The sequence below is a fragment of the Bactrocera tryoni genome, chromosome 5, assembly GCF_016617805.1.
Source record: "Bactrocera tryoni isolate S06 chromosome 5, CSIRO_BtryS06_freeze2, whole genome shotgun sequence".
NCBI lineage: Eukaryota > Metazoa > Arthropoda > Insecta > Diptera > Tephritidae > Bactrocera > Bactrocera tryoni.
Genome location: NC_052503.1, coordinates 81,457,080 through 81,481,924, shown reverse-complemented (window position 1 = coordinate 81,481,924; position 24,845 = coordinate 81,457,080). Strand labels below are relative to the sequence as shown.

General features: G+C 34.2%; 6 protein-coding genes across 6 annotated transcripts; 4 read left to right on the top strand and 2 right to left on the bottom strand.

The window, feature by feature from the left end:
• Positions 1 to 1,122: 1,122 nt before the first annotated feature.
• On the top strand, positions 1,123 to 2,274 carry LOC120778430 (peritrophin-44-like). Its single transcript, XM_040110211.1, has 2 exons — positions 1,123 to 1,132; positions 1,229 to 2,274. Exons 1-2 carry the CDS (start codon positions 1,123 to 1,125, stop codon positions 2,272 to 2,274), a joined length of 1,056 nt encoding a protein of 351 aa, XP_039966145.1.
• A 1,532-nt stretch (positions 2,275 to 3,806) lies between these two features.
• Positions 3,807 to 5,014, top strand: LOC120776425 (peritrophin-48). Its single transcript, XM_040107077.1, has 2 exons — positions 3,807 to 3,851; positions 3,923 to 5,014. The coding sequence occupies exons 1-2, from the start codon at positions 3,827 to 3,829 to the stop codon at positions 4,975 to 4,977; spliced, it is 1,080 nt and encodes a 359-aa protein (XP_039963011.1). The 5' UTR covers positions 3,807 to 3,826; the 3' UTR covers positions 4,978 to 5,014.
• Positions 5,015 to 5,448: 434 nt separating this feature from the next.
• Positions 5,449 to 7,071, bottom strand: LOC120776428 (peritrophin-48). The gene is made up of 2 exons (XM_040107081.1): positions 6,982 to 7,071; positions 5,449 to 6,913 (listed from the first exon to the last, which is right to left on the bottom strand). The coding sequence occupies exons 1-2, from the start codon at positions 6,983 to 6,985 to the stop codon at positions 5,901 to 5,903; spliced, it is 1,017 nt and encodes a 338-aa protein (XP_039963015.1). The 5' UTR covers positions 6,986 to 7,071; the 3' UTR covers positions 5,449 to 5,900.
• Positions 7,072 to 10,338: 3,267 nt separating this feature from the next.
• On the top strand, positions 10,339 to 23,048 carry LOC120778429. Its single transcript, XM_040110210.1, has 7 exons — positions 10,339 to 10,345; positions 10,458 to 11,098; positions 11,177 to 11,239; positions 11,310 to 11,660; positions 12,976 to 13,521; positions 13,591 to 14,038; positions 22,033 to 23,048. Exons 1-7 carry the CDS (start codon positions 10,339 to 10,341, stop codon positions 23,034 to 23,036), a joined length of 3,060 nt encoding a protein of 1,019 aa, XP_039966144.1. The 3' UTR covers positions 23,037 to 23,048.
• LOC120776427 (peritrophin-48) lies at positions 12,728 to 14,057 on the top strand. Its single transcript, XM_040107079.1, has 3 exons — positions 12,728 to 12,771; positions 12,971 to 13,521; positions 13,591 to 14,057. Exons 1-3 carry the CDS (start codon positions 12,765 to 12,767, stop codon positions 14,050 to 14,052), a joined length of 1,020 nt encoding a protein of 339 aa, XP_039963013.1. The 5' UTR covers positions 12,728 to 12,764; the 3' UTR covers positions 14,053 to 14,057.
• Positions 18,306 to 19,530, bottom strand: LOC120776426 (peritrophin-44-like). The gene is made up of 2 exons (XM_040107078.1): positions 19,446 to 19,530; positions 18,306 to 19,379 (listed from the first exon to the last, which is right to left on the bottom strand). The coding sequence occupies exons 1-2, from the start codon at positions 19,492 to 19,494 to the stop codon at positions 18,379 to 18,381; spliced, it is 1,050 nt and encodes a 349-aa protein (XP_039963012.1). The 5' UTR covers positions 19,495 to 19,530; the 3' UTR covers positions 18,306 to 18,378.
• Positions 23,049 to 24,845: the final 1,797 nt, after the last annotated feature.

The window sequence follows — 24,845 nt, the reverse complement described above, 5'->3', positions numbered from 1 at the left end:
ATGGTTCATACGGGTATTTGTTTATTTATTTATTATTTAAAATATAATAAATAATATAAAAAAAATAAGTTGAAGTATTCCGGTATCCCTTTGTGTAGTTCCATACCTTTAATATTATTTATTTTTGCTTTTATGATTAAATATGAATGAACTGGTATATTAAATTTCGTTTCTATTAACCTGACAAGAAGGCTGCTACCGCCAGTGTACGCTTATGGAAGACTTCACTGTATATGCTTTCCCATAGCGCTAATGCTTCACAAATAAAAAAGAGTCTATACACGAAATATTATTTTGCCCGGTTTTATGTATATATAACAGCTGTAGGTTACAGTGATCTGATCTGAACAATTTATTCGGAGAATGTGCTTTAGACAATACCTTCTCAAATAAAAAAGTTGTATATATACTTTATAAAGTCTCCTACGATTCTTTCTGAGTTGTGCCAAACCTTCTATATCCTGTTCAGGGTGCATATGGATATTTTTTGTTCTGCCGTTACTTTTTATTCAGCGATAAAAATCCTTAACGAAAATGCCGAAATTTCAAACTAGAAATAACAACATTAGCGCCTGAGTGCAATTGAATACTCGTGAACTGCTCGCAAATGACAAACAGCTACTGTCTCAGATTACATATTGTGAAAATCTCCTAGAAAAAATTATTTACAAAATGACTCACCGTTATAAACAAACGTTTGTCGAACTTATCTACAAAGCGGAATGTGATGCAAAATACCGAACTAGCTTCTTTTCATTTCCGTTGTCATGTATTTTGTTTTGAAGATTTCTTGACAAGCTTTAAAAACGTATTTTAATTCTTAAAAATGCTATTATAAATTCGTACCATATCCGCTGTGTTATCGTTCCTTTATTGAAGATGTTCAATTTTATCGGGGAAATATTTTGTTGTCTCAATTATTGATACGATTATCAACACATTTACCTGCCTACCGAAAAGTAACACAGAATCGTATAATATCAACGTAACATTAAAAAATTTTTCAGTTGATGAACTAAAATATCTGGGAACACCTATCACAGCGGTAGCAAAATTATAAGTTGTGGAACGAAAAATTCAAATAACATTGCTGATTGCCAAACTTTATGAGCCGATATAACAATGCTGAAATGTTAGTACAGATACAAAGCTGCTTTTAAACATTCTCTAGTGGAAAACTAGGACCCAATTTAAGATATACTTAAAATATATGGTATTTTATTTACAGCACCGCTTGCTATTTTTCTCTGCTTCATTTTCTCATCGATTTACGCTGAACAAAGCGAACCTACCGTTGAGGAGATCTGCAAGCAAGTTGCCCCGGGTACCACTATTATATACCCTAACACATGTGATAAATGGGTTCGGTGTCCGTCGTCGTTTGGTGCTGAAGATTACGAAGAAGGCTCATGTGTTTTCGGCTTATATTTCAATAAGGACACTGGTCGTTGTGAAAGCATTGAAGATGTTGTCTGTCCTTATGCATCTGCTGAAACCAGCAATCGTTGCGCTACCAAAGAGGATGGTACCTTCTTGGAGGATCCAGATAACTGCAGTGGTTACGTTTTTTGTATCAACGGCAAGGAAATGCAATCCGCTTGCCCATATGGTTTAATATTCAATCCAGAACAGTCAGCTTGTGTATATTCAAAGGATTACAATTGTGTAGTGAAAGAAGCTGTAGCCAACGTCAATCCCATTTGTAAGGCTGTACCAAAAGGCCTCTTACTTGCGAATACCAACGACTGTACTAAATATTATAAATGTGACGAAGAAGGTCAACTCGACTCTTTAGAGTGTACTGAAGGCGAAGCATACAACTATTCCACCCTGAAGTGTGTACCCCGAAATGAAGTGGTCTGCCACCCTTTAGCCCCAGAACTTGAACCAGAGCTTGATGTTTGCGGCAGCGACAATAATACCTTAGTTGGCTACATTGCCGATAAAGAATCTTGCAGTGCGTATTATATATGTGCCCAGAGAGAAGATGGAAAACCTGATCGCCAACCGATGCATCTCAAATGTCAAACTGGCTACTTCTTTGATAGCAATACATGGTCCTGTCGCAATCGTGTGAATGTTAAGTGCTACTTGGACCGTTGTGAAGGAATGGGTAACAAATACGTCAATGTTATCGGCGATTGTGCGTCCTATGCACATTGTAAAAATGGCGTTACAGTGAATAATGGTAAATGCAAAACTGGATTTTTCTTCGATGAAAGCTCACAGGTTTGCACTCAAGAAACTATCACATATGCAGCCTGTATGCCATAAGTTCAATAAAAGTAATACAGTGTCAATAAACTTTATACATAAAACTTGATTAGTTTGTTTATTTTTTAACCTTTGGAAAATAAGTAGATATAATAGATATCAACGATTTGAATAACCCAATATTATGGCGAAGGTAATGAGATATTGTTGAAAAAATTAGCACTAAATAACTGTTATAATGGCGATTGTTTTAAATGTTTTTTTTTTTTTCAAAACATGTGAAACTACACGTTCTCTTCTTTTCTGTGCACTCTGCGCAATGCTTGATAGACGTAAAAAAAAACCAATTAGGCATTAGCTTCTCTCTCCCCTATTGTCCAGTCTTTGCAAAACTGAGGTTGAAACATCTAGATAGTCTTACCTTCGGCTAACTAGAATACATACATAGCCGAAACTGGCATAAGCCATCTCAACAAATTTGTAACAGGCTCAAAGCACGACTAAATTTGTAAGTTTATATGCGTTTCTTAGGTACCACAACTGACCGACGTTCTAAGCAGTCCAATTGAGATTTCTCTCAGGATCGACCTCTTATCCTAACCTCATCAAAAGCCAGCCACCAAACTTTAGAGGAAATCTTATGGCCACCAACATATACTTCTTATTATGTCGATGCCATTGCATAAAAATATTCATACTTAGATCACAAATACATTAATTTTTCATATAGCTTCATAAATTGGACTACCAGGAAGTTATCAGAACAAAACCTAATACGCGTCTTTTTCGAGTTTTTTTTTTTAAAAAAGTTATCAAGCTCTTAAAAAATCACCCGATACTATAATCTTATTTTGAAAATCAAATCTTTATACAAAAATGAAGTAATTTCCTTCCCTGCTAAAGTTTGTAAAAACGTAATATTTTTTTACATACCAATTTAGTCAATAAAATAGCTATGTTCTTACGCATGCGGTAGGTCAAAAAGGCGACATTAAGGCTCTCATAAGCACGTACCATATACTTGTATCTTGTGTAAAAATGAAAATGAACTAAACTCAGCTCGCAAAAACGGTCTGAAATATTTGAGAGATTGAAATTTCAATTGTAGCATATTCGATTTCTTGTCCTGAAATACTGTTGATGCTGATATTAGATCATGTGATAATATGCTATGATCGTATATATGCAAAATTTTACAAAATTTATGATAAAATCAGCAGCTATGTAACTAAATTACAAATGTTCATTGACGGTAAAGATTGTAAGGCCTTCATCACATATTCATCAGGCAAGTACATGTATTTAGCAAAAAGGTATCTTATCAAGATATTTCGCTTGCTTCTCGCGTTTAATAACTTTCCGACGATTGCTTTTGTTTCTCTCATTATCTAAGATCAAAAATATGGAAAGACCGTAATAGTACTGACAATCATAGATCTTTAGCAATGATAAAGTGCAAATGTAAATTTTTGGATATAAAAGGGACGCTGCAAATCGAAATTGTCGTCAGTGAAGTTTCGGTTATGCAAATCAATTGCCTAACAAAATCGCAATTGAAATAAAAAATAACTTAAAATCACCAGAGAATATAACTTTGCTAGGCAACTGGAAGATGTTCCTTGCAAAGATGTGCATGAGTAAGTAATGCAATATATGAACTTATCTGAATAGTAATTATATCGTTACATTTAATATCATTTTACTTCAGGAACAACTTTTACCTTATTGGCCGCGGTTGCCATTACTGCAGTGCAATCTGAAATGGAAGCGTTAACGGTTGAGGATATTTGTAAACAGATGGCATCAAACATTTTTATTTTGCGTCCAAATTCTTGCGACAATTGGGTTCAGTGTCCATCCGCACTTAATGGCCAAGACTATGATGAAGGCTACTGTGCGTTTGGCTTATATTTTAACAAGGATCTGAGTCGTTGTGAATCGTCAGAAGACGTAACATGCCCCTTCGAGAATACCGGAAACAATGATGTTAACCAGTGCGCTTCAATGAAAGATGGCACTTTCTTGGCAGATCCCAAAAATTGCAACAGTTACATCTACTGTACGGATGGTCAGGAAGCGTATTCAAATTGTCCCAAAGATTTAGTATTCCATCCCAAAAAAGGTTCTTGTGTTTATTCAAATGAATATCAATGCCCTAAACAAGTTGAAAACTTAACTGCAAGTCCAATTTGTAATTCGATACCTGGTGAAACAGTATTCGCCGACATCACGGATTGTACGAAATACCAGCAATGCGAGCAAGACGGCAAACTAAGTTCGTTGCAGTGTGCAGAAGGTCAAGCATTCAATTATACGACATTGAAGTGCGTAGCTCGCAAGGAGGCAGTTTGCCATCCTTTAGCACCAGAACTCGAAGCTGAAATCGAAATTTGCGGCACGGAGGGCCTTGTCCGAGAGGGCTATATTGCCGACGATCAATCATGTAGCGCATATTATATATGTGCCAAGCAGAAGGATGGAAAACCAGATCGAAAACCTATGCATTTAAAATGTCAAGAAGGATACTTTTTTGATAGCGCAACTTGGTCATGTCGTGACCGTCTGAATGTCAAGTGTGCTTTAGACCGTTGCGAGGGAATGGATAACAAATATGTCAATGTGGCTGGGGACTGTAGCGCATATGCTCGCTGTAAAAATGGCGTAACCATCGCCAGTGGTAAATGTGACACAAACTATTACTTCGATGAACGTACCCAAGGCTGCACTCCACATAACATCAGCTATATAGCTTGTTCAGCCTAAAATTAACTATCAGCATAAATTATATTTAACAACTATTTTGGCAACAACAATCATTATATTTTTGTATAAGCAAATATACCAACAAATGGTTATAAAAAACTATATCATTCTATTTTTTGTATATTTGCTTTACTATATGTAATTTGTTTAATTAAACACATCATCATTGATCTATTGACATACAAGGTCTGCCTTTCACCAGTTCTGAAGGTGCTAACCGGGTACAGTGGGTGTGCATGCGGTGTGAGCGCAGCTCTTGCCGGTTGCTAACTGTTGAAGTTGTTTGGAAATAATATTGACATATCTTTCTCGAAAGTCCCGTTAGTTTAATGCAGCTAAAAATTATTCGTAACACTGAAGATATGGAAATAAAACTTTGTATATTATAATAACTTTGAACACAACAATATTGCTTTAGTTAATTCGAGTGCTGACATTGCACTTGAATTAGTCAGTCAAGTCGGCACGGAGTTCTATAATTCTTCATTTTATTTATATACCTTTACGTATTCCAAGAACTAATTATCTAATCAATACTTATACCCAGTTTCTGCCATCGCGTTATGATAATACAAAATAACATAAAAAACCAACAACAAATAATTAATTTCCTAAAAAAAATATGTTTACTACATTTCATTAAATTAAGTTATCACTTAAAAACGCACTCGTGTTGCTTGGATATATTATCATAGATGCTTCGCAATCATTTTATCTCTAAATAATTTGATTAAGTATAGTATATTTATGACACATAGATTGGAATTCATTAATAATAATTCATTAATATATGTGAGTAGAAGTTAGGCTGCGAGCCACTCATCAAAAAAGGTTATTCACACGAGAATGTCGGCCATTTTCATATAAAAATATTAAATATTATGTTGAAATAAATACTTATATTAAAAAATTATATTTGTGGACTATGAAGTGGCACATGCTGCGAAGTTGATAGTCTCATTTGTACAAGACTGGTTAAGCTCATCGAAGTAGCCACTGTTAGGGCAGGTGCCATTGCCGATGGACATGCCATCTTGACAAATTGTGTATCCATGGCAGCCGTCATTTACTACGTTAACCAACTCTATTTTATTACTAGCCAAACCAACACAATTATTATAGTTGCATGCGATATTAGTGCGTGGTACACATTCGCCACCGTTTGATGCATCAAAAAATCTTCCGTTTGGACAAATCCCATGCTGTAAGACTATACTAGACGTGCCGTTCACCGTTCCCGTACCGCAATAGTAATAACCATTGCAACTAGACTGATCTGATACAAATATGCCAGTCTGATTGCACAACTCAGAAGCCGGTAAATCTGGTAAAGTTGTTGATGTTTCGGTACAGTTCACATTGGATGGATAATCACAGTCAGCCATAAGCGCGTTATAGTAATAGCCATCTGGGCATTCGCGACTTAATACATGAGCATTCCAGCATAGCTGATAACCCACACAATTGTTTGGATCTTTGATAAACACGCCGTCGGGCAGAATGTTGCAATAACTATCCGGGCTCATTGTTATTGCGCAGGCATAACCTCGAATACAGTCATTCGTTCCAGGATTGAAATTATAACCCGTTTGGCAAACGCCGTGTGCTGCTGTGCCATTATTGCAATAATAGTAGCCATCGCAAGCATAAGGATCAGCTGCAAAACCGGTTTCATCAGTCAAAGTCGCACATGGATTACTTGAAATGCACTTTATACTGGTCGAATTGACACAAGTATATGTGTTACGATCGTAAAAGAGATCATCTGGACAGGTGCCAGCGTAAGGTACTCCATCAATACATGTTATCCATGTATTACAGGCGCGAGGATCTTTGATACGTGTACCATTCGAAAGTAATCCACAAATTTCATCTGGATCGAAGCTAGCGTTCACGGCGACGGAAAGCAACAACATTAAACATATTCCTTTGCCCACTATTTTTAGAATAAAAACCGAAAAAAGTAAATTATTAATTTTTAAAACGTAATTTGAAAACACTTACGCATTCTTTCTTTCTACGTTGTTTGTAAATAATAAACAAAAAAATATTTAAATGCTTTCCTAGGCTATTTTCTATGAGGAACTGTCTGCGTCCGATGTTCTTAAATACTGAACGAAAAAATTCTTATACACGAGCTTTTGTAATTCTATGAACTCTAATTGCAAAGAATTTTCAAATCAAAGCATTAAATCAAAAAAAATTAAATACTTAGGTAATTATTATAAATAAATATTACTCTATAAAGTTAAGTATTTTGAGCGCCATAAATCACGGGTTTCATAATGGCATTACGCATTTAACATACAATTATGTCATAATTCCATTTCTGTTTGGTTGAGCTGGTTATACGAGATCAACTCGAAAAGAACTCCACTGATAACTGTGCTAACTAATGTATTGCATTAATACTTCGTTTCATTAATACTTAGCACAGTGCTTTAAGTTAGTTTGAATTTAAACTGCTACTAACGAAAAAACTAAACAAGATCAATTGCCGCTTCAAATGACGAAAAACGTTGCCATCCTAGTTTATCTTTTACGCACTTTAAAATGCAGTTGATTCAGTTGATGTGTGAGAGGTCGCATTGTCATTGTGAAGAGTGATCTGTCTTTCGCCAATTGGTTTTTCTGATTTCTTGAAAGAGAACTGCCAAATAAATGGTTGTGTACCGATCTCTCGACCTACCGACGCAAACTAACGCGATCATATTTTTGAGCGATTGACAAATCGTAAGGGATGCAACGTGTAAAATTTTTTTACAGTCTAATGCTCATGCAATATTGAATTATGCGGGTCCCACTAAAACCTACAGTAGTCTAAATCTCTCGATAGGTCACATGACGATTTTTAAACGGAAAAATGAAACTGTCACATAATAACATTATAGTACCATTTCTTCGAAGGAAGGAGATCTTTTGGAATAAATTTAGCAAGAAATGGGGGTTGAAAAGAGAATTAGCCATTTAAAAATCTTTAAATTAATTTTAGTTTTTAAATAAAGAGAAGTTGAAAGAGTTTTCTATCTTTTCTTTACTTTGCAAGTCTTCCCCAGGCTGGTGTAGCGAATTTGTTCCACTGTGTCATTTATCATATTGTTAATTAACTAAATTAAGGAACAAAAGCTTAGATCATTTGGCTTTTGATCAGCATGTTCTTAACTCAACTAAAACGACTGTGGCTCCCTTATCACTATATTTGATAAAGACTTATCAATATAGATGATAACACAAAACCGAGACCGAGACCGAGACATTAACAATGCAGTGAAATGTACTAGTTTCATTTGTTGTCCTTCCTTCTGTGTTCTACATCACCTCTTAGAGTGTACCCATCGGAGCAAGCAATTTATTAAGACATTTCATTACATTAGCTACAGATTAATTATTAGCTCTTGTTAATATACGTAAAAAATTATAACAAACAAATTTAAAATTTCCAATACTACCATGCCCCGTACGGACTAACATTTACCGGGTTTAATTTTAATTAAAATACAGAAAATACACCTTGAAAACGCTGCGGAGAGAGGAGTTTGGATATTAGAAGAAATCTTGAGCTTAGTATATATGTACTTGTACCCACATAAAATGTAAAATGTGCAAATATAAATAAAATTGTAAAGTGAGTGTAAACACGTCAATAAATATTTATTATTTAATAAAATAACACCAGAATTAGAACTTATTTGTTATTCGCCGAAAAACAACCGGATGCACACATAGGAATAAGAAGATATCACATATTACGCATTTTGCATCCGCTCAGGAATTTTTATACACGCGTACCTTATCTTAACTTCGCGCCGAAAGCTACGGAAATCTATTTGACACTGTCTTTGAAATTTGGTAGATCTCACTGTACCTCTTGCGCATTAGGTACTAGGTCTGTTATTGTTGATAGAACGTTAAAAAACAATCTTAAATACATATATATATTATATACATATATAATATATAATCTGTAAAAAAATGCGAATTTATCTTTGCTTTCTTTCATGAAAAATAATTTTCATTTCTGCCATATATATTACCTCGAAAGAAAATACAAAGCAATTTAAATATATACATATATATTATTTATTGTTTTAGAAATGCGTGGAATTTTTTAGTTTAATTTCTGATCTCATAAGTAGTTAGGAATTCTGCCACCACGGGCTCAATTAGCATGGAATGTGCCAGTTTGATTGAGTAGAAATATCAAAATCACAATAAGCTACAAACTTCAGATATCTTTTGGAAACTGTTTGATAAGAATACGCGATTCTCTGTCCTCACATCTGGCCTCTGTTGAGGCTAACTATAAGCTTACGATGTATTTTCGGGTTTTCACTTTTGCTTTATGTGTGTCTACAAATAATTGTGCGTAAGTATTCGCATACAAAAAATCAATTGCATTTCATGCAATTCGATTATAACTCATGTAAACGCTATGACAAAACGCTAAAAATCAGTGAGTCTTAATTTCTATGCCTCTATTCATCAATACATTAGTTCGTTTAGTGATTATATTCATTGTGATGGCTGCTCCCACAACTATCTTGATATTCGTTTGAATAAAAGAGCAAACTTACTCTTCGTTATACCGAAACAGAATCACTTATCTGTCCTTCGTTTCATCCTTACTTATACATAAACTACATATTTTTTGTGTTAAATTTAAACTACAATTTTATTGAAACTAATTTTGAAAAAAATTTTGGTATAGAAACGAATTGGTGCAATAAATAGTATAGGTAGAATTTTACTTCTTAAATTAGCGAATAATATATAATTTCTTTTTTTTAATTATTAAAACTACACTGACGTCAGCGTGAATATATCCGAAAAACATTTGTAGATACATACATATATATATATACATATCCACTTATGCCAATATGACTTATAGTAGATTTCAGTAAAAATAAATAATTTGTTCATAACTACATACAATGTAATTCCATATAGCGGTATTATCATTTAATCATAGCGCGTAGTAAATACTCTATCATAAGCTAGATAGGAATCTGATGAACATTTGAAATTATTAATGGAATACCAGCACCTTGAATTGGTGTCGTGGATTTAACTTTTCCTCCTCTTGAAGTTGACAGCCAGTGACAAATGGGCCTAAGACTACGCTAATGCCGCGAAGTAAAATTATCAATATTTCCGTTTTGCATAAAAAGTGATCAATTAAATATATCACAAACATGTCTTGTTGAAATGTCGAAAATTATCAGAAACTGAAAATTCATCGACAACATTATTGAGTATAAATACATGATGCTTCAAATTGGCTTAACACAGTTCAAGAAACACACTCGTGCTACCTAATTCAATTAAAACAGTTATCTAAAACTAAAAGGATATCCGAAAATGTTTAGTAAGTAAAATATATAAAATTTGGTATTTACGTTTTAAACTTTTCACACAGACATTTACAAATGGGAGCAAAGAAAGCCTACAGTAATATTAATTTAAATTTCTTTTTAAAGCTGGTTCTCCCGTTCACTATGCGTTGGGAATTATACTGCTCTGCAGTTCCATGACCAACGCCGCCGTAGATATGGACAACATCTGCTTATTACTAAAAAATGGTGCTCTGATTGCCAGTGGCGATTCCTGTTCACAGTATTATTCTTGCTCCAATGGAAACGCTACCGCTCAAAGCTGTGCCAGTGGCACCTATTTCGATAAGAATTCCCAAAGTTGCGTTGGTGTAGCTCCATCGTATTGTACCTCTTCTTCTTCTTCGACTCCCTGTAGCGGACATGCCGTAGGATCTTTCGTTGCTAAGCCTGATTCTTGTGAAGGCTATTATTACTGCTCAAGCACAGGCGCAGAAGTTGGTAATTGCCCTAACGGTCTATATTTTGACGCGGCAAGCCAAACTTGTAACTATCCTTCCGACGTTAACTGCCAGACGACTAGTACTGAGGATACTGATGCAGACACACCGATCAATTTGTGTTCGTATATACAAGTAGGAGTTTACTTTGGTAATGCCTTCAATTGTTCAGGATGGTTAAAATGTACTAGCGACACCAAGTTCGACAATGGAACTTGTAAAAATGATTTGCTTTACAATACAGCGAAACAGATGTGCGATTATGCTTCAAACGTTGATTGCTCACAGGTATATTTAATTTGTAAACATCTAACAATTATCACTTAGAGGACTTCATTTTTTATAATATGTTTAAATTAAATACAGGTAACTAACGACCCGGAGCTAGATGTGACAGCAAATGGTGGTGGTGGCGCATGCACAACCAAAGTAAGTAAATAATTTATTTATATTATGTTGATAAAAATAATTAATATACTTATGTGCATATGTAATTAAGGGAACCAAAAAAAAGGCTGTCGCATGTAATCAATATTACCTATGCGATGGTACCAAATACCAACTGACGAAGTGCTCTGGCAGCTTATACTACGATACAGATACTGAAACTTGTGTAAACCGTATTGATGCTTATAATGATTGCGATCGTTGCTTAGGTACCACTGACACGTTTGTAAATGCATTCGGAACCGATTGTCATAATTACTTGTACTGCTCTAATGGTGTCAAAAAGGACTCAGAGCCATGTCCAAACAGCGGTTACTTCAATGAAGAGATGGGCGGTTGCGTATCAGTAAGCCCAGATTTTAAATGCTGTGCAAATGCTACCGAAACTGACACCGCTACCACTGTAGCAAAATAAACCTCACAACTGCCTTATATTGAGAAATGCTACTGTTAGTCCGGAAGAGCCTTCGATCTTAAAACCTCCAACATAAATTAAATGGAAAAATACAATCGATACAAGTATCTTGATAAATTAAACTACACATTGTAATTATTTGTAATATTATTCAGAACTTCTAATAAAATTCAGAAATATGCTTAATAACGGATGTTTAATTCATGTGCCCATTTGGATTAAAATAGTTAATTATTTTGTTAATACATATTATTGAAACTTTCATTTATGCTTTCTGGTACCAGCATCGTATTTAAATTGTTGGACTACCTAAAACAGCGGTTGTAGTTTCGGATATTGGTCACCAACTCGAAGCTGTAACAAAAATTTTAAATGGCTGTTTCAGGAATTTAATCATTGATCTCACTATAAGTAGCGGAGGCGATATATTGGATAAAGTTTGCGGTAGTTTTCTCAACTCGGTTTTAAGAACTCGTCGAAACTCTTACAGTAATCTTTGGTAACCAATAGTTGACTTGGTGCTGTCACATTTCTGGACAATGCGATTCAAATATTTCAAAATTTACACAAAGTACAGTACTATGGATTTAAATTTGAAATATTTGCTTAATACAATCATTAAGAAATTTTGTTATTTTTTATTCTTTTATAGGGAGAATAAGCTGAGCAGCTAACCACAAGCTAAAACTGCTACATTTTATATTGGGAACAAGTCCATCGCTAATGACATTATTAATTAATTTAATGGTGAATATTTCTTTTAATTAAAAATATGTGAATCACTTGCTTTTTAAAGCACTTCAATTTCGTAACCACTGCATCGAAGATAAACAGAAAGCAGGCAAAACTCGTAATAATTGCTTAGTGTGAGAACTTTAATGCCTTATCACTTCAGTCGCTTCTTCAATAACCGAAAAGAAAAAATAAATTAATTAAAAATTTTCACTCCCTTATTTGATCTAATCTAGAGCCAGAAGGCTAAATATTGAATCGCCGCTATCCGTACTATAAAAACGGTCAGCATGTTTCATTACCAGTCAGTGTACTAAAATACTTGAAAATTTTCACACCCCCAACGATTGAATACGAAAAATGTTAGGTAAGCAATAATTTATAATGAGGACATACTTACATATGTATATTAGAAAGATAAATTTAATAGAAAGCAATAAGTGTATGTGTTTTTAAGTGTACAAGCCTTTAAAGGATTTATCCACATAAATATGTGTATACCATTTGTAAGACCATACTTGATTAAAACAATTAATAATTACTTTAACAATTACCTCTCTTTATAGAAAAGCAATTTGTAGTTAGTTGGCTCATTTTGGCATTGGCCAATTCTATATCCGCCGAATACAACGTGAACGGCGTGTGTACAGTGGTCACCGATGGTTTACGGATTGGCAGTATCGACTCTTGTCAGCGCTACTACACATGTAACAATGGCGTAGCTACGCCTTACGATTGTCCCAGCGGCAGTAGTTTCAGCAAAGATGTGCAAGACTGCCTCGCTGAAAGTGAATTTCAATGTACTCTTAACCTGAGTAATCCTTGCACTGGAGCGGATGGAACTTTTGTACAAAAATCTGGTACATGCAATGGCTGGATTTACTGCGAAAACGGCAAAGAGGCCGGAAGTGGAAGTTGCGCTAGCAATTTAATTTTCAGCGACGGCGCATGCAAATTTGGCTCATGCTCCACTGTTGCCACGGCTCTTACTTCCAACTTTACAACTATTTGTCAAATTATGAAGAACAACAAATACTTTGGGAGCACAAAACAATGTGGAAAATGGCAAGTGTGTAGAAATAATAAACTGGTCACAGGCTTTTGTAAAGATGGATTGGTAAGTAGTGCTTGCTCACATTTATGTCATTCAAATTAGAAATAAGCCTTTTTCTTACACTACTCCAAGGCATACGACGTGAAAACAGGTTCATGTGTGCTTGAAGCCGATTATGAATGTGCCCAAGTTACTGGAATCACCATTCAACCTGATGTAGAATCTTTCGGCACCTGCACCACAGAAGGCAATATAAAAGCTACTAGTATATGCAGCGACTATTTAAAATGTGAAAACAGTGTGTGGAAGAGTTATTCGTGCAGTACTAATTATTACTACGACATTACAACGAAAACATGTGTACTACGTAGCAATGCTAAAACAGGCGATTGCGATCGATGCCAATTTTCTAATAGCGAGTTTGTCAACGCTGTCGACACAACATGTCGCAAATATTTGGTATGCGAAAATGGCGTTAAAAAATCAGTTAACACTTGCGCTGTCGGTTACTACTTTGACGAGACTGCTGAGGCTTGCATACAAGGCACCGGAACAGACAGCGCGGCATCGAATAACGCTTGTTACGTAGCTTGATGCAAAAAAATATATACATATATGTATGTATAACCCATGTACTTCAAAAGGGTTTCAACTTTTATTTTTAAAATATTTATATACATATGTTCATAAGTACCCTGTGTATTTATTTCATTAGTTTATAAATATTTATGATTGTATGCTTTTCAAAGTAATAGTTTTTTTATTTTTATAATCACAGAAAAAGTTTATCTTAAGTAAGCGAATCGAACCGGTGCGAAACCTAGGGAATATTTTCTTTAGTATATGGCATGATAATAGTTAATGGATAAAATCGGGTCGATACTACCTCAACTCCCATATGTTAAGTATAATGATTTTCGTTTGAATGTATACTATATGTGTATATAAAATTGGTTTGATTCCGATCCTCTGGTTGACATTTTACACCTTAAGCTATTTCCCTGTCTTTGATTACTGCGTGTTGCAAAAGTTGCCCCCGAAGTTAGCCCTTTATTACTTTTTTTTTGGTTTCCTAATATCATGGTCACTACTGTTTTGTCCTGTAAGCAAGTAGTCAGAGGTGTTAATGGACGATGCTAAGCCAGAGAATATAAAACATATGTTTTATGTTTTTATAAAACTTATGTTTTATATTCTCTGGCTTCTTTATGTTTAATGTTCTCTGTCTCAGCTACAATTATGAGATAATATGCTGCGTCTCTGCTAATGCAATTTCTATCTACGCGAACGCTTGGCTAAAAGGAACTAGACATAATGGCGGCGGAAATTGGAGGTGGCAACAGATGATATTCGCTCTTGAGAATACCGACGTCAGCTTACAGCGATGCAGTGGCCACTGAACTTTTTGTTAATTTTATACATATGTACATATGTAGTATATATACATATATGCAAGTACACCAGAGAACGTTTATCTCGTAATTGTCTTTCATAATTAATTAATTAATTTACGTTCTCTGCAAGAACCTTTGATTTTCAAATGATGCTGCTTTAAACAATTGATTTTAAGGCTTAATTTCGCTTGCAATAATTTTCGAGTACCTATGTATTTAAAGTGTGGACTTCACAGTAGTTTAAAGCGGACTTATCCGCTGCAGAGGCTACTCCAACATTTCAGCTTGACAAACAGAAAGGAGATCGGTGTGTCAAATACTATTGTAAATCATTTTATATGCAAAAAAGTAAAAAATAAAATTTATAAAGCTCTTTTGATTCCTCAAAGATACATATGTATGTACAGATATGTATAATGTTAATGAAGAATGGAGAGCAACAGAAATAAAGTGGCTGCGCAACAATTAAACTTTTGCAAGCGCACGTAGTAGTTATATGCATAACTATGTAAATGTATACACATTCACACACAGGTAAACACAATTGCGCAGAGCAGGGCCTACGCCGTATTTTAATATCATTTTATCAATTATAGTATTTTTCAACAGGACTTACCTCACTTAATGCTCTAAAACGCACTCTGCTTCCCATATATGTATGTAGGTGTCCCTACTTACATCTGAAATACTTTTTATCTACACCTTCTGGCAATCCGCCGCTGGCGCCTACTGCCACAAATCACTATAAACACATTTAATACACAACTAATAACGCCCGATCACATTTTTTACTGTTAAACGATTAAAATCCCGAACTACTTCTTAATTTCACTAAAAACACTATAAATTGCAACTTTTATACCTAAAATATTGCACTTTTCACCGAGCTGCTGCAAATTCCACCGACGCAAGCCAGAATCTAGGAAATGTATGTTTAAAATGGCGGCGGAAATTAAGAACGACCAATGATATTCGAGCTTTTAAAAAGCTCTGCAGACACTAAACCGCTTCAGTAACTAGCACAGGGTGTCATAGGTTTTCAAAGTACTTCTAAAAACATCGATATGAAAAATAAATATAATTTCAAATGGTTTTCGTACGATTGGCTTGTTATTTAGATTTCATTAAACTAATAGCAATATCAATATCACTTCTGATTTTTCCTGTATATTGGCTAGATACTCTTCAATAGTCAGACTCTTGTCAGCAGATGACACTACACTCTAAAAAAACCACCCTTGTTGGTCGTCTGAATGAAGATGGATCACCGCAAACCACAAAATAGTTATTAGATAATTAAAAAAAAACATTTTTGTCTGCGAAATATTATCCAACTTTGAATGTTTTAGCTCTTAATAAACAAATATAATACCATTTGTGCATTATATAATTTCAAAGAGTAATATGTGCGCCATCTGTTGGTCACATTCATGATATCCGCTACCTAGAAGAGTATTACAAATTCGCTAAAAAACATTCACATGGCAACGTTCTTAATTTCCGCCGCCATTTCGAACATTCGTTTTCTTATGACGCGTTCGTGAAAGTGGCATATGCAGCAGCTCGGTAAAAAGTGTAATTTGTTTAGGAATTAAAGCTGCAATTAAGAAGTTTTTGGTAGAATTAAGTCGAAGTTCGTCAATTTAATCGTTTTAAAGTAAAAAAAGTAATCGGGCGTTGTTATTTGTGTAGTAAAAGTGAAAGTGAAAATTAGTGCAGAAGCTGAGCGTCAATTTAGAAGCTTGAATGTGATTGGCCGTTCATAACTTCCGCCGCCATTTCGAACATTCGTTTTCTTATAACGCGTTCGTGTAAGTGGCATATGCAGCAGCTCGGTGAAAAGTGAAATTAGCTTTGGAAATAAAGTTGCATTTAAAAAGTTTTTAGTAGAATTAAGTTGAAGTTGGTCAATTTCACCGTTTTAAAATAAAAAAAAAGTAATCGGGAGTTGTTATTTGTGTAGTAAAAATGAAAACTAGTGAGTGCAAAAGCTGAGTGCTGAGCGTCAGCGCAAGCAGAGCTCTACCAGTGGTTGTGCATAAAGTGTTATGTTAATGTTGATTATGTTATGTTAATGTAAAAAAGGTGTTAGAAGTATGGGAAAGAGTATAGAGTACGGAATTGTATCAATTTATTGCAGATTGCAGATATGAAACGAAGTTAAATAAAATGCGGTAAGTGCTAATAAAATATTAAAATAATTATTTTATGGTATATTTATGCAGAAATGGCATATGGCAAGTTATTGCATTTTAAATTAAAGCTTCGTTTTTATCTTGAATATATATACACACCTATGTATATGTGCATATATAAGCTTTCCCAATGCATGTATAAATTTTAAAGAAATTAGTTGCCTCTGTATCAATCAAGATTCTTCTAGCTTCCAACAGATGCCGTAGTAATTTTTAACAGAATATCTTTTGTGCACAGTCAAGCGTAAAAATTTAGAAATACATACATATGTGTATCTATACTATACCGAAATATACAAGGGCACGAGAGCACCCATTGCAGAATCTAGTGATGTATGAATGGCTAATTCGGTCAATTTTATGTGAATGACTATTAAGCATGGATATTGTGAATTGGCGCACCTTCTGCATACATTTTTAACAAAAAAAACTGTAACAAATCTTTATATTTTAAATAGAAATAATAAAATCTATTTAAAACTTACCTTCCTCAACAATTTAACGACGTAATATGTCTTTATGTAAAATTACAGCTAAAACAGGGTTGCAATTATATTTTTACGTGACATTGCATGCAAATAAACATAGGTTTTGGTCTGACATATTTTACAGCCATTGCAAATAATTTTCTGCGTGTATTTGTTGTTGTGCCGGTGCACCAAGAAGAAATATATACAATTCTTGCACCGAGCAAGGGTTTTGCAAGAGCAAGAGCCTATTATGTTTTAAGTTCTCTGTATATACAGCGTTTCTTAGCAGAGTACCAGAGAATTTGTATGCATTTCATTATTGATGAATAGAAATGCATTATCAGCTTGCACAGCCTCCTTCAAAATAAATGAACCTTAATTTAAAAATTTCTAATTGTGGGTAAATAAAGAGAAAATAAATAATAGTTTTAAAATATTTAAAAAAATATAAAAAATATTTTCACATATTGTGTAAACAAAGATAAATTAATTATTTTTTTAATTATTTAAAAATTTTAAATAATAAGAAAAATATTTATGAATTACCTTAATATATAGATTGGTAGGGTAATTTTTAAAAAATCAGTGCTTTGATGAGCAATAACAGTTTAACATAATTTCTGTAGAATGAATTCTTTTTGTATCGAATGAATATCTCGGATAATAATGAGGATATTTTAGTGTGAGTGGTAAGTAGACCACCACCAATAAAATCGAGTTAATCATATTGATCCATATGTTTTATTTTAACATTTTCTGTCTTTTAATTTACATATTAATTAATTAATTGTGGAACTGAAAAAGCTTTATAAACTGATAATAGTGTTAGTGTTGAGTATAATTGTTACACAAAGTATAGAATTAAGAGCAAGCTAGATACGATTTAATAGTGGTGGTGCACTCATTTTTTTCTGCATCAAACCACTTATCGTCCCCACAATAAACTTCCTCTGAAGTACGATTTCCTTTACAAATAAGGTAATGTTGACAACCCGTTTGTGAACTTATCTCATAACCGTCATTTCGACCGTCGCATCGATCGTCAACGCATCGCACATGCGCTCGAGGCAAACAAGCCTCTTCTATCGGATCGAAAAATCTTGTTTCCGAGCACTGTCCCCAAACCGGTGCTGTATCTGGGATGCCAACACCAAGGTCTTTACAGTAAAAATATCCACGACAAGAAGCGTCATCACTGACAAAGCGATTTCTAATTGCAAGTTTTTTGTTGCCGCAGACTTCATCAGGAATCGGATATTTTGCACAATTAACTTTATTCCTTGGAATGCAAGTTCCTGTTTCAACATCAAAGTAGTTACCGTATTCACACGCCTGCTCAACTAGTTTGTCTTTCACACATTCATAGTAGCCAGCACAGTTCGTCTCGTGCAAAAATGGTATTGAATTAGGCACAACATCACAAAAACTAAATTCCTTTTTACAAGAATAATTTTCCGGATAATCACACATCCCTTCATTAACATTAAAAACCAGATTACCCGCACAAGAGCCGAAGCTAACCGTGGTGGAGCCTTTGCAGTTATACCAGCCTTGACAGTTCTTAGTGTCCGCAATATACCCCTGAGTTTTTGAAGTACATGCTGTTGCGCAATATTTGTCGGAAGAAGTTTTTTCACATTTGTTAGTATTTCGATTATAAAACTGATTTTTTTCACATTCGGTCGCAGTAACGCTTTTAAAGTTTTCACACTTTATGCCGATATGACAAAAGCCTGGCTTTCGCAACAAGACGCCATCTTTGAAGAATCTGCAAATGTCGTTTTCCGAGCTCAAAACTTCTTGACAATGAACTATACCAAGTATTCCAAATAGAAGAGTTACTAATGCCACCAACCGAAAGCCTACAATAGCACAACAAAGAAAATTGTATTACATAATATGGTATTTTAATGTAAAGATTATATTACATAAAAATAAAAATTGTCTTGGCTTAAGATAACTTTCATCTTGAATCATCTCTACTATGAAGCTTGGCCAGACAAACTGTTCGAGCGTATGATGTTTGGTAGTTAAGGATGTAGCAAGATTAATTGAAATATAGGTGTTGCCTTAGATACTTTGAAGCCGTAAAAATACTGACACTCTTATTGTCTTATAAGAAATAGCTGTTATCTTGATGAAGTAAACGTTGGTTAGCCACATTCCAATCGATGCGGAGCTTGCTAAGGGTGGCAGTGGTTGGGTTCGGCTTCATTTGATGCAATGATTTACCGCAAGGTTACGAAGAGAAGAATCGATAAGCGCGCTTTTATAAAACATAATCGTTTTAGCACTAACACTGCTTACAGTACAGCAAAATAATCGGGTTTTCAGGGCAGAACTAAATTTAATTTATTATACGCGTACCTTCCATTCTTTACAATATCACTTAGTTTCAAATGTAAACTGACTGCACACAGCTAAGTATTTTTGCTTTTATAGCATATTGAAAAACACCTGAATGTTATAATTGATTTATTAGCTACTTACCGAATTTAAATCAAAGCATTTCTTGCAAATTTGTTATTTCATGAAATTCAGATTAGATAAAAGACATGCTAGTAATAAATGCCGAGATTCTTTAACTTTTGAAATATTTATTAAGGCGTTGAATTCATTTTTAACACGAGACTCTCTTACATTTTAGATATGCTGAATAAAGCCTATACAAATGAGTGTAAGTACGCCAAAAATTATTCGAAGTATTAATCATCATAAATAAGTTGGTTTCACCAACTTAAATTTCAATAAGATTACAATTCTTATTAAAACCCTATATACTTTTATTTATATACCATAAATACTTCTGCAAAAATAGCAAGAGAAGTAAGAAACCCATTCGTCGAAATATATTTTTTCTAGGTTAGTATGACTAATCAATAGTGTTTACTATACGCTTGTCTTTCTAAAGTACATAAATTGTATTTCGCGATTTTTACGATGTGTGAAATTATTCAACAAAGAAGAATCGACGATTAACAGTCAGAGATCTTACTGGTATCGTTTGAATATCGGACGGATCTGTGAAAACCAAAAAAACAAGATTGTTTCCAAAATCACTCAATTTCTGTAAAACAATGTTTTCTGACTACCAGGATGTCATGAAAAGTAGTATGACCGGCGATGAGTCTTGAATCTATGCTTACGACCCGGAAACAGACGATCAATCGGCCGAATATCGTGCACAGATGTGCCGAAGACGAAAAAATCCTTTGACATGATTTCAAAAATCGAGGTTATGTTGACAGTTTTCAATCCTACCGAACTCCTACCGACCGGCCAAACTGTCAATAAGGAATACATTTTAAGTGCTATGCGTCGTCTGCGCGAAGATTTTCGTAAAAAGAGGCTGACAACTCTTGATTTTTGCACCACGATAATGCACCGTCACATACTGCATTGATTCTTCGTGAGTTTTTCGCCCAATTTCCAACCAATATTTCGAATCTTAAATAACATATACCGAAGTCCACGTTTTTAGCCGGATATAATGCCTGCCTGCTATTTATATTGACCGCTATGGATAGATTTACGAGCGTTGTTCTTATCTAAACAATTTTGCTTTAAAAATGTAGATACATCTCCATTTAAAATCGCACGCAAAAAAAACTAACTTGAAACCGTTTGTAGGTGCTCGCCCTACAGGAAGTTCTCAGCTAGGGCAACACATTTCTGTTACTATGTATAGACGATTGCAGCAAAATATGTTGCTTATTAATGAAAATGTAATGTACCATTACGAGTATTTCCGTTAAAATGTAAAATAACGTAACATCACATTTCGTAAGTTTACAGGCTCATATTCAAAGAAAATTTTGGTTATAAAATTGTTATATTTTGGTTATATCTGAGAGTGGAGATGAAAATTTTATGCTACATATAAGTAACATGATGTAGAGAATCGTAAGCAATAAAAACGCAAATTGGATTTTTTTGATGATACGTTGTTTTGCTTTTTAGGTGACGATATGTATCTTGGTCACTCCCAATAAATTTGAAATCGTTCTTTTCTAAATTTATCATTTCCTTCAGTCATTTTCATGTCAAGAGCATAACTGGAGCTCGTGTTAGAAATCATCTTTAATCCTACGAATGAAAATATTTATATTTTGCAAAGCTAACCTTTCAAAGTTCATAATGTAATTACGATTTCCTACTGGTTAGCCATACTTTTATATGCACATATGTATATTTAATCAAATATAAGCATTATTGCTCTTGTTGGGAACTTCATTGAGTAATGTGGTTTGCGAAAAATAATAAATAGAAGTGTCAAATAGAAACATCAGCAAAACGCCAATGATTACAAGCAAAGCAAGTGCCTAAGTTCTTTGAAAGCTAATTGACTTGAACAAGTTAATATTTGGACGCACAATGAAAGGTTGGACATAAGAAAAATAAATGCACATATACATTAAACTTCATTTTTCACGAGCTTTTATACATAATACATACACACATATTTCAAAATAAATGGATTTACTCATATATTTAGATAATATTCCAATATTTTAGCTCCAGTGGCAGCGCAGCTGTTGATGTTCTTTTTGGTTGGCCTCACCAGCAGCACTATATTGCCCGATACCGATGATATTTGCCGACTTTTTCCAGATAAAACAGAAGTTGCCGACCCATCATCATGCAACCATTACATCACCTGTAATAATTCGGTGTCGGAATACACGCGCTGCGCTACATCTACTCCGTACTTCGATAATTCCACTATGAAGTGCACGAAAACATTGTCTGATGACCGTCACTGTCAGCTTTCTTGCTTAGAACATGTGGGCCGATTTATAAGTGATAAAACAACATGTAAAGGCTATTACTTTTGCCAGGATGAGACTACGCCGATCCACGGAATATGTCCAAATGATTTGCATTTTGATATCCAGGCTCAGTCTTGTGTCTATAAATCAAAATCCAGCTGTACGCTAAGTTCATTTGATATATGTTCAGTTGTTAAGACCGATACCAAAGTATCTCATGAAACTGATTGCCGTAAATATTATCAATGTACTAAGAGAGTTCTTACTCTTAAAAATTGCGCAACTGGTCAATATTATAATTCAACTGCTGGCGCTTGCTATGAAAAGTGGAAAGTAAATTGTCCGAAAATTCCATTCCCCGATAACGTTTGTGGAACTGTTAAGACGCCCTTGAAGAACAAATTCGTAACCGATGATGCCACATGTCGTGGTTACTTCTATTGTGCTGACAAAGGTTCTGTACCAGATCCTGCACCTGTTTGGGGCCAATGCAAAAATGATACCTTTTTCGACACCACTACAAGTTCTTGTGCAAACCCATTGAATGTAAAATGTCCTACTGGTGCAGATCGTTGCGAAGGTCGTTCACTAACGTTTGTGAGTGGCAGCGAAACAGGTTGTCGGCAATACCTACGATGTCAAAATGGCAAAACAGAGGAAGAGAAGAGCTGTGGCAACTACTTTTTCGATGAAAATTTGACCGCCTGTATTTCTACACCAATTACTTACACATCTTGTGTTAGAAAGTGATTAGTATAAAATATGCACATATATATATACTATATAGAAAATAACAGTTAAATCAAATTATATTTTTTGTATACTTTACTCTTTCATATTAATTAATAAATAAGAACATCTGGTGATCAATACGTGAATTTTGTTTAAGTAGTTCTAGGTCTGTTAAAAGATTATCATTTGCACTAAATGACGAGTTAATCGAACCATGATCGACATAACAACAATTCGGGATTCTTGTCAACTACGAACGGTAACCACTTGCGGAGATCTTTGGGTGTTACTTTCGTCTATTACAAATATAGCATTTATTTCTGGATATTTCGATGTAAAAACAACGGCATAGTTTTACATATATTTTTACACTTAAATCTGCCGCAATCGATCTGCCTTAGTCAGTTACCATACGTTTCAACATGGAGGCTAAGCTGTTTTTCTGCAAGTGGGTGTAAGTATTCATTAAAAGATAGTCGTACAACTAGCGAGATGCTGAAAAAATCTACCACTCAGGTCAGGTAACGGCATCTATACTAATAAGGATCATTCTGAATGCATATCAATAAAGATCTGTTTGCCGAGTGTGATTGGTCTTTACAGTGTCCTAAGATTAAGGTAGGTCAAGTTGCTTAAAACTTTTTTCTGTGCCCATAACCATTGACCATTGACACTTTGCGAAATCTTTACCTTTACCTCTATACGCCGAAGTATTATATTATGATTATCGGGAAAGCAGGTATTGTTAATAAAACTAACACTTATATACTATAGGTACATATACATTAAGGAATGGCGTATATTCCCAGATGATACCTGAAATTTCAGTTTTTGCTCTAAAAAATTTTCCAACGTTAACAAGATATATATTTTCAGTTTAAACCGTGCCTAAGTGATCCATTTATTGGATATCGGCTTTTGATCTTTTGCATTACATTTTTTATCTCCAAAGCAAATAAACCGACAATAAAGAAAGGTAGTATTTTATTCCAAATTTTTCGCCGTTTTCGATTCCGATTTACCTTTTTTTCAAAAAAAAAAAACATTACTTTAAAAGCATTCATATGTACAAGTACCTAAAATATTATTGGTTGCTCATACGACATGGTGTATGTTAAGCATGCGCAATATCCTCGATGTATACATCTAACTGCATATAACTTTTAAAGGAGTAACGTTATGGAAAATACCTCTTGGACCTTTTCTTAAAAAATTTTCTTTCAAAATTTTGTATTGGAATATCTTTCTTTCAAAGCTGTAACTGTATATTATTAATATTTTAATTATTATTAATTGAAAATTAAATTTTATATACATGAGAAACGAAACGTGATTTACGCACGGCTTAAATTGAAAATAAAGAGCTGATTTACGTTGGATCACTGTTTTTTATTGTAAAGGCTGAATCGCCAAAAAATTAACTTGGGTAATAACGAACACCCTAATCTACACATAATCTGCTGTGCGAGCGTACTTTGGAAAATAATCGAAAAAATATTTAATATAGGATATTTTCAATTTAAATTTAGTATTACGTTATCGAACCATTTGCTTACAATCTCAGTTATCGGTTTATAAAAGGATTATCTAAATTCTTTTAAACAATAAATTTAAAACGAACACCACTCACTCAAGATACTAAACATACATATATATATTTGACATACGCCCATATGTCCAATTGTAAATTTTAATATTATACTATATTGTGCCATATACATCCATGTTTTATAATGAAGGAAATATATGTATACAAATTTTTATATATGTATGTATGTATACTAAGATATGCACATGCATATGTGGATGGTCAGATTTTCTTAATCA

Coding starts and splice junctions, on each gene's coding strand:
- LOC120776425 (XM_040107077.1), top strand. CDS start 3,827: ATGTTCCTTGCAAAGATGTGCATGA. Junction 3,852..3,922: donor CCTTGCAAAGATGTGCATGA/GTAAGTAATGCA, acceptor ATTTTACTTCAG/GAACAACTTTTACCTTATTG.
- LOC120778429 (XM_040110210.1), top strand. Junction 11,099..11,176: donor CAAACGTTGATTGCTCACAG/GTATATTTAATT, acceptor AATTAAATACAG/GTAACTAACGACCCGGAGCT. Junction 14,039..22,032: donor CGCGGCATCGAATAACGCTT/GTTACGTAGCTT, acceptor CCAATATTTTAG/CTCCAGTGGCAGCGCAGCTG.
- LOC120776427 (XM_040107079.1), top strand. Junction 13,522..13,590: donor GCTTTTGTAAAGATGGATTG/GTAAGTAGTGCT, acceptor CACTACTCCAAG/GCATACGACGTGAAAACAGG.
- LOC120776426 (XM_040107078.1), bottom strand. CDS start 19,494: ATGATTCAAGATGAAAGTTATCTTAAGCCAAGACAATTTTTATTTTTA. Junction 19,380..19,445: donor AAGACAATTTTTATTTTTAT/GTAATATAATCT, acceptor GTGCTATTGTAG/GCTTTCGGTTGGTGGCATTA.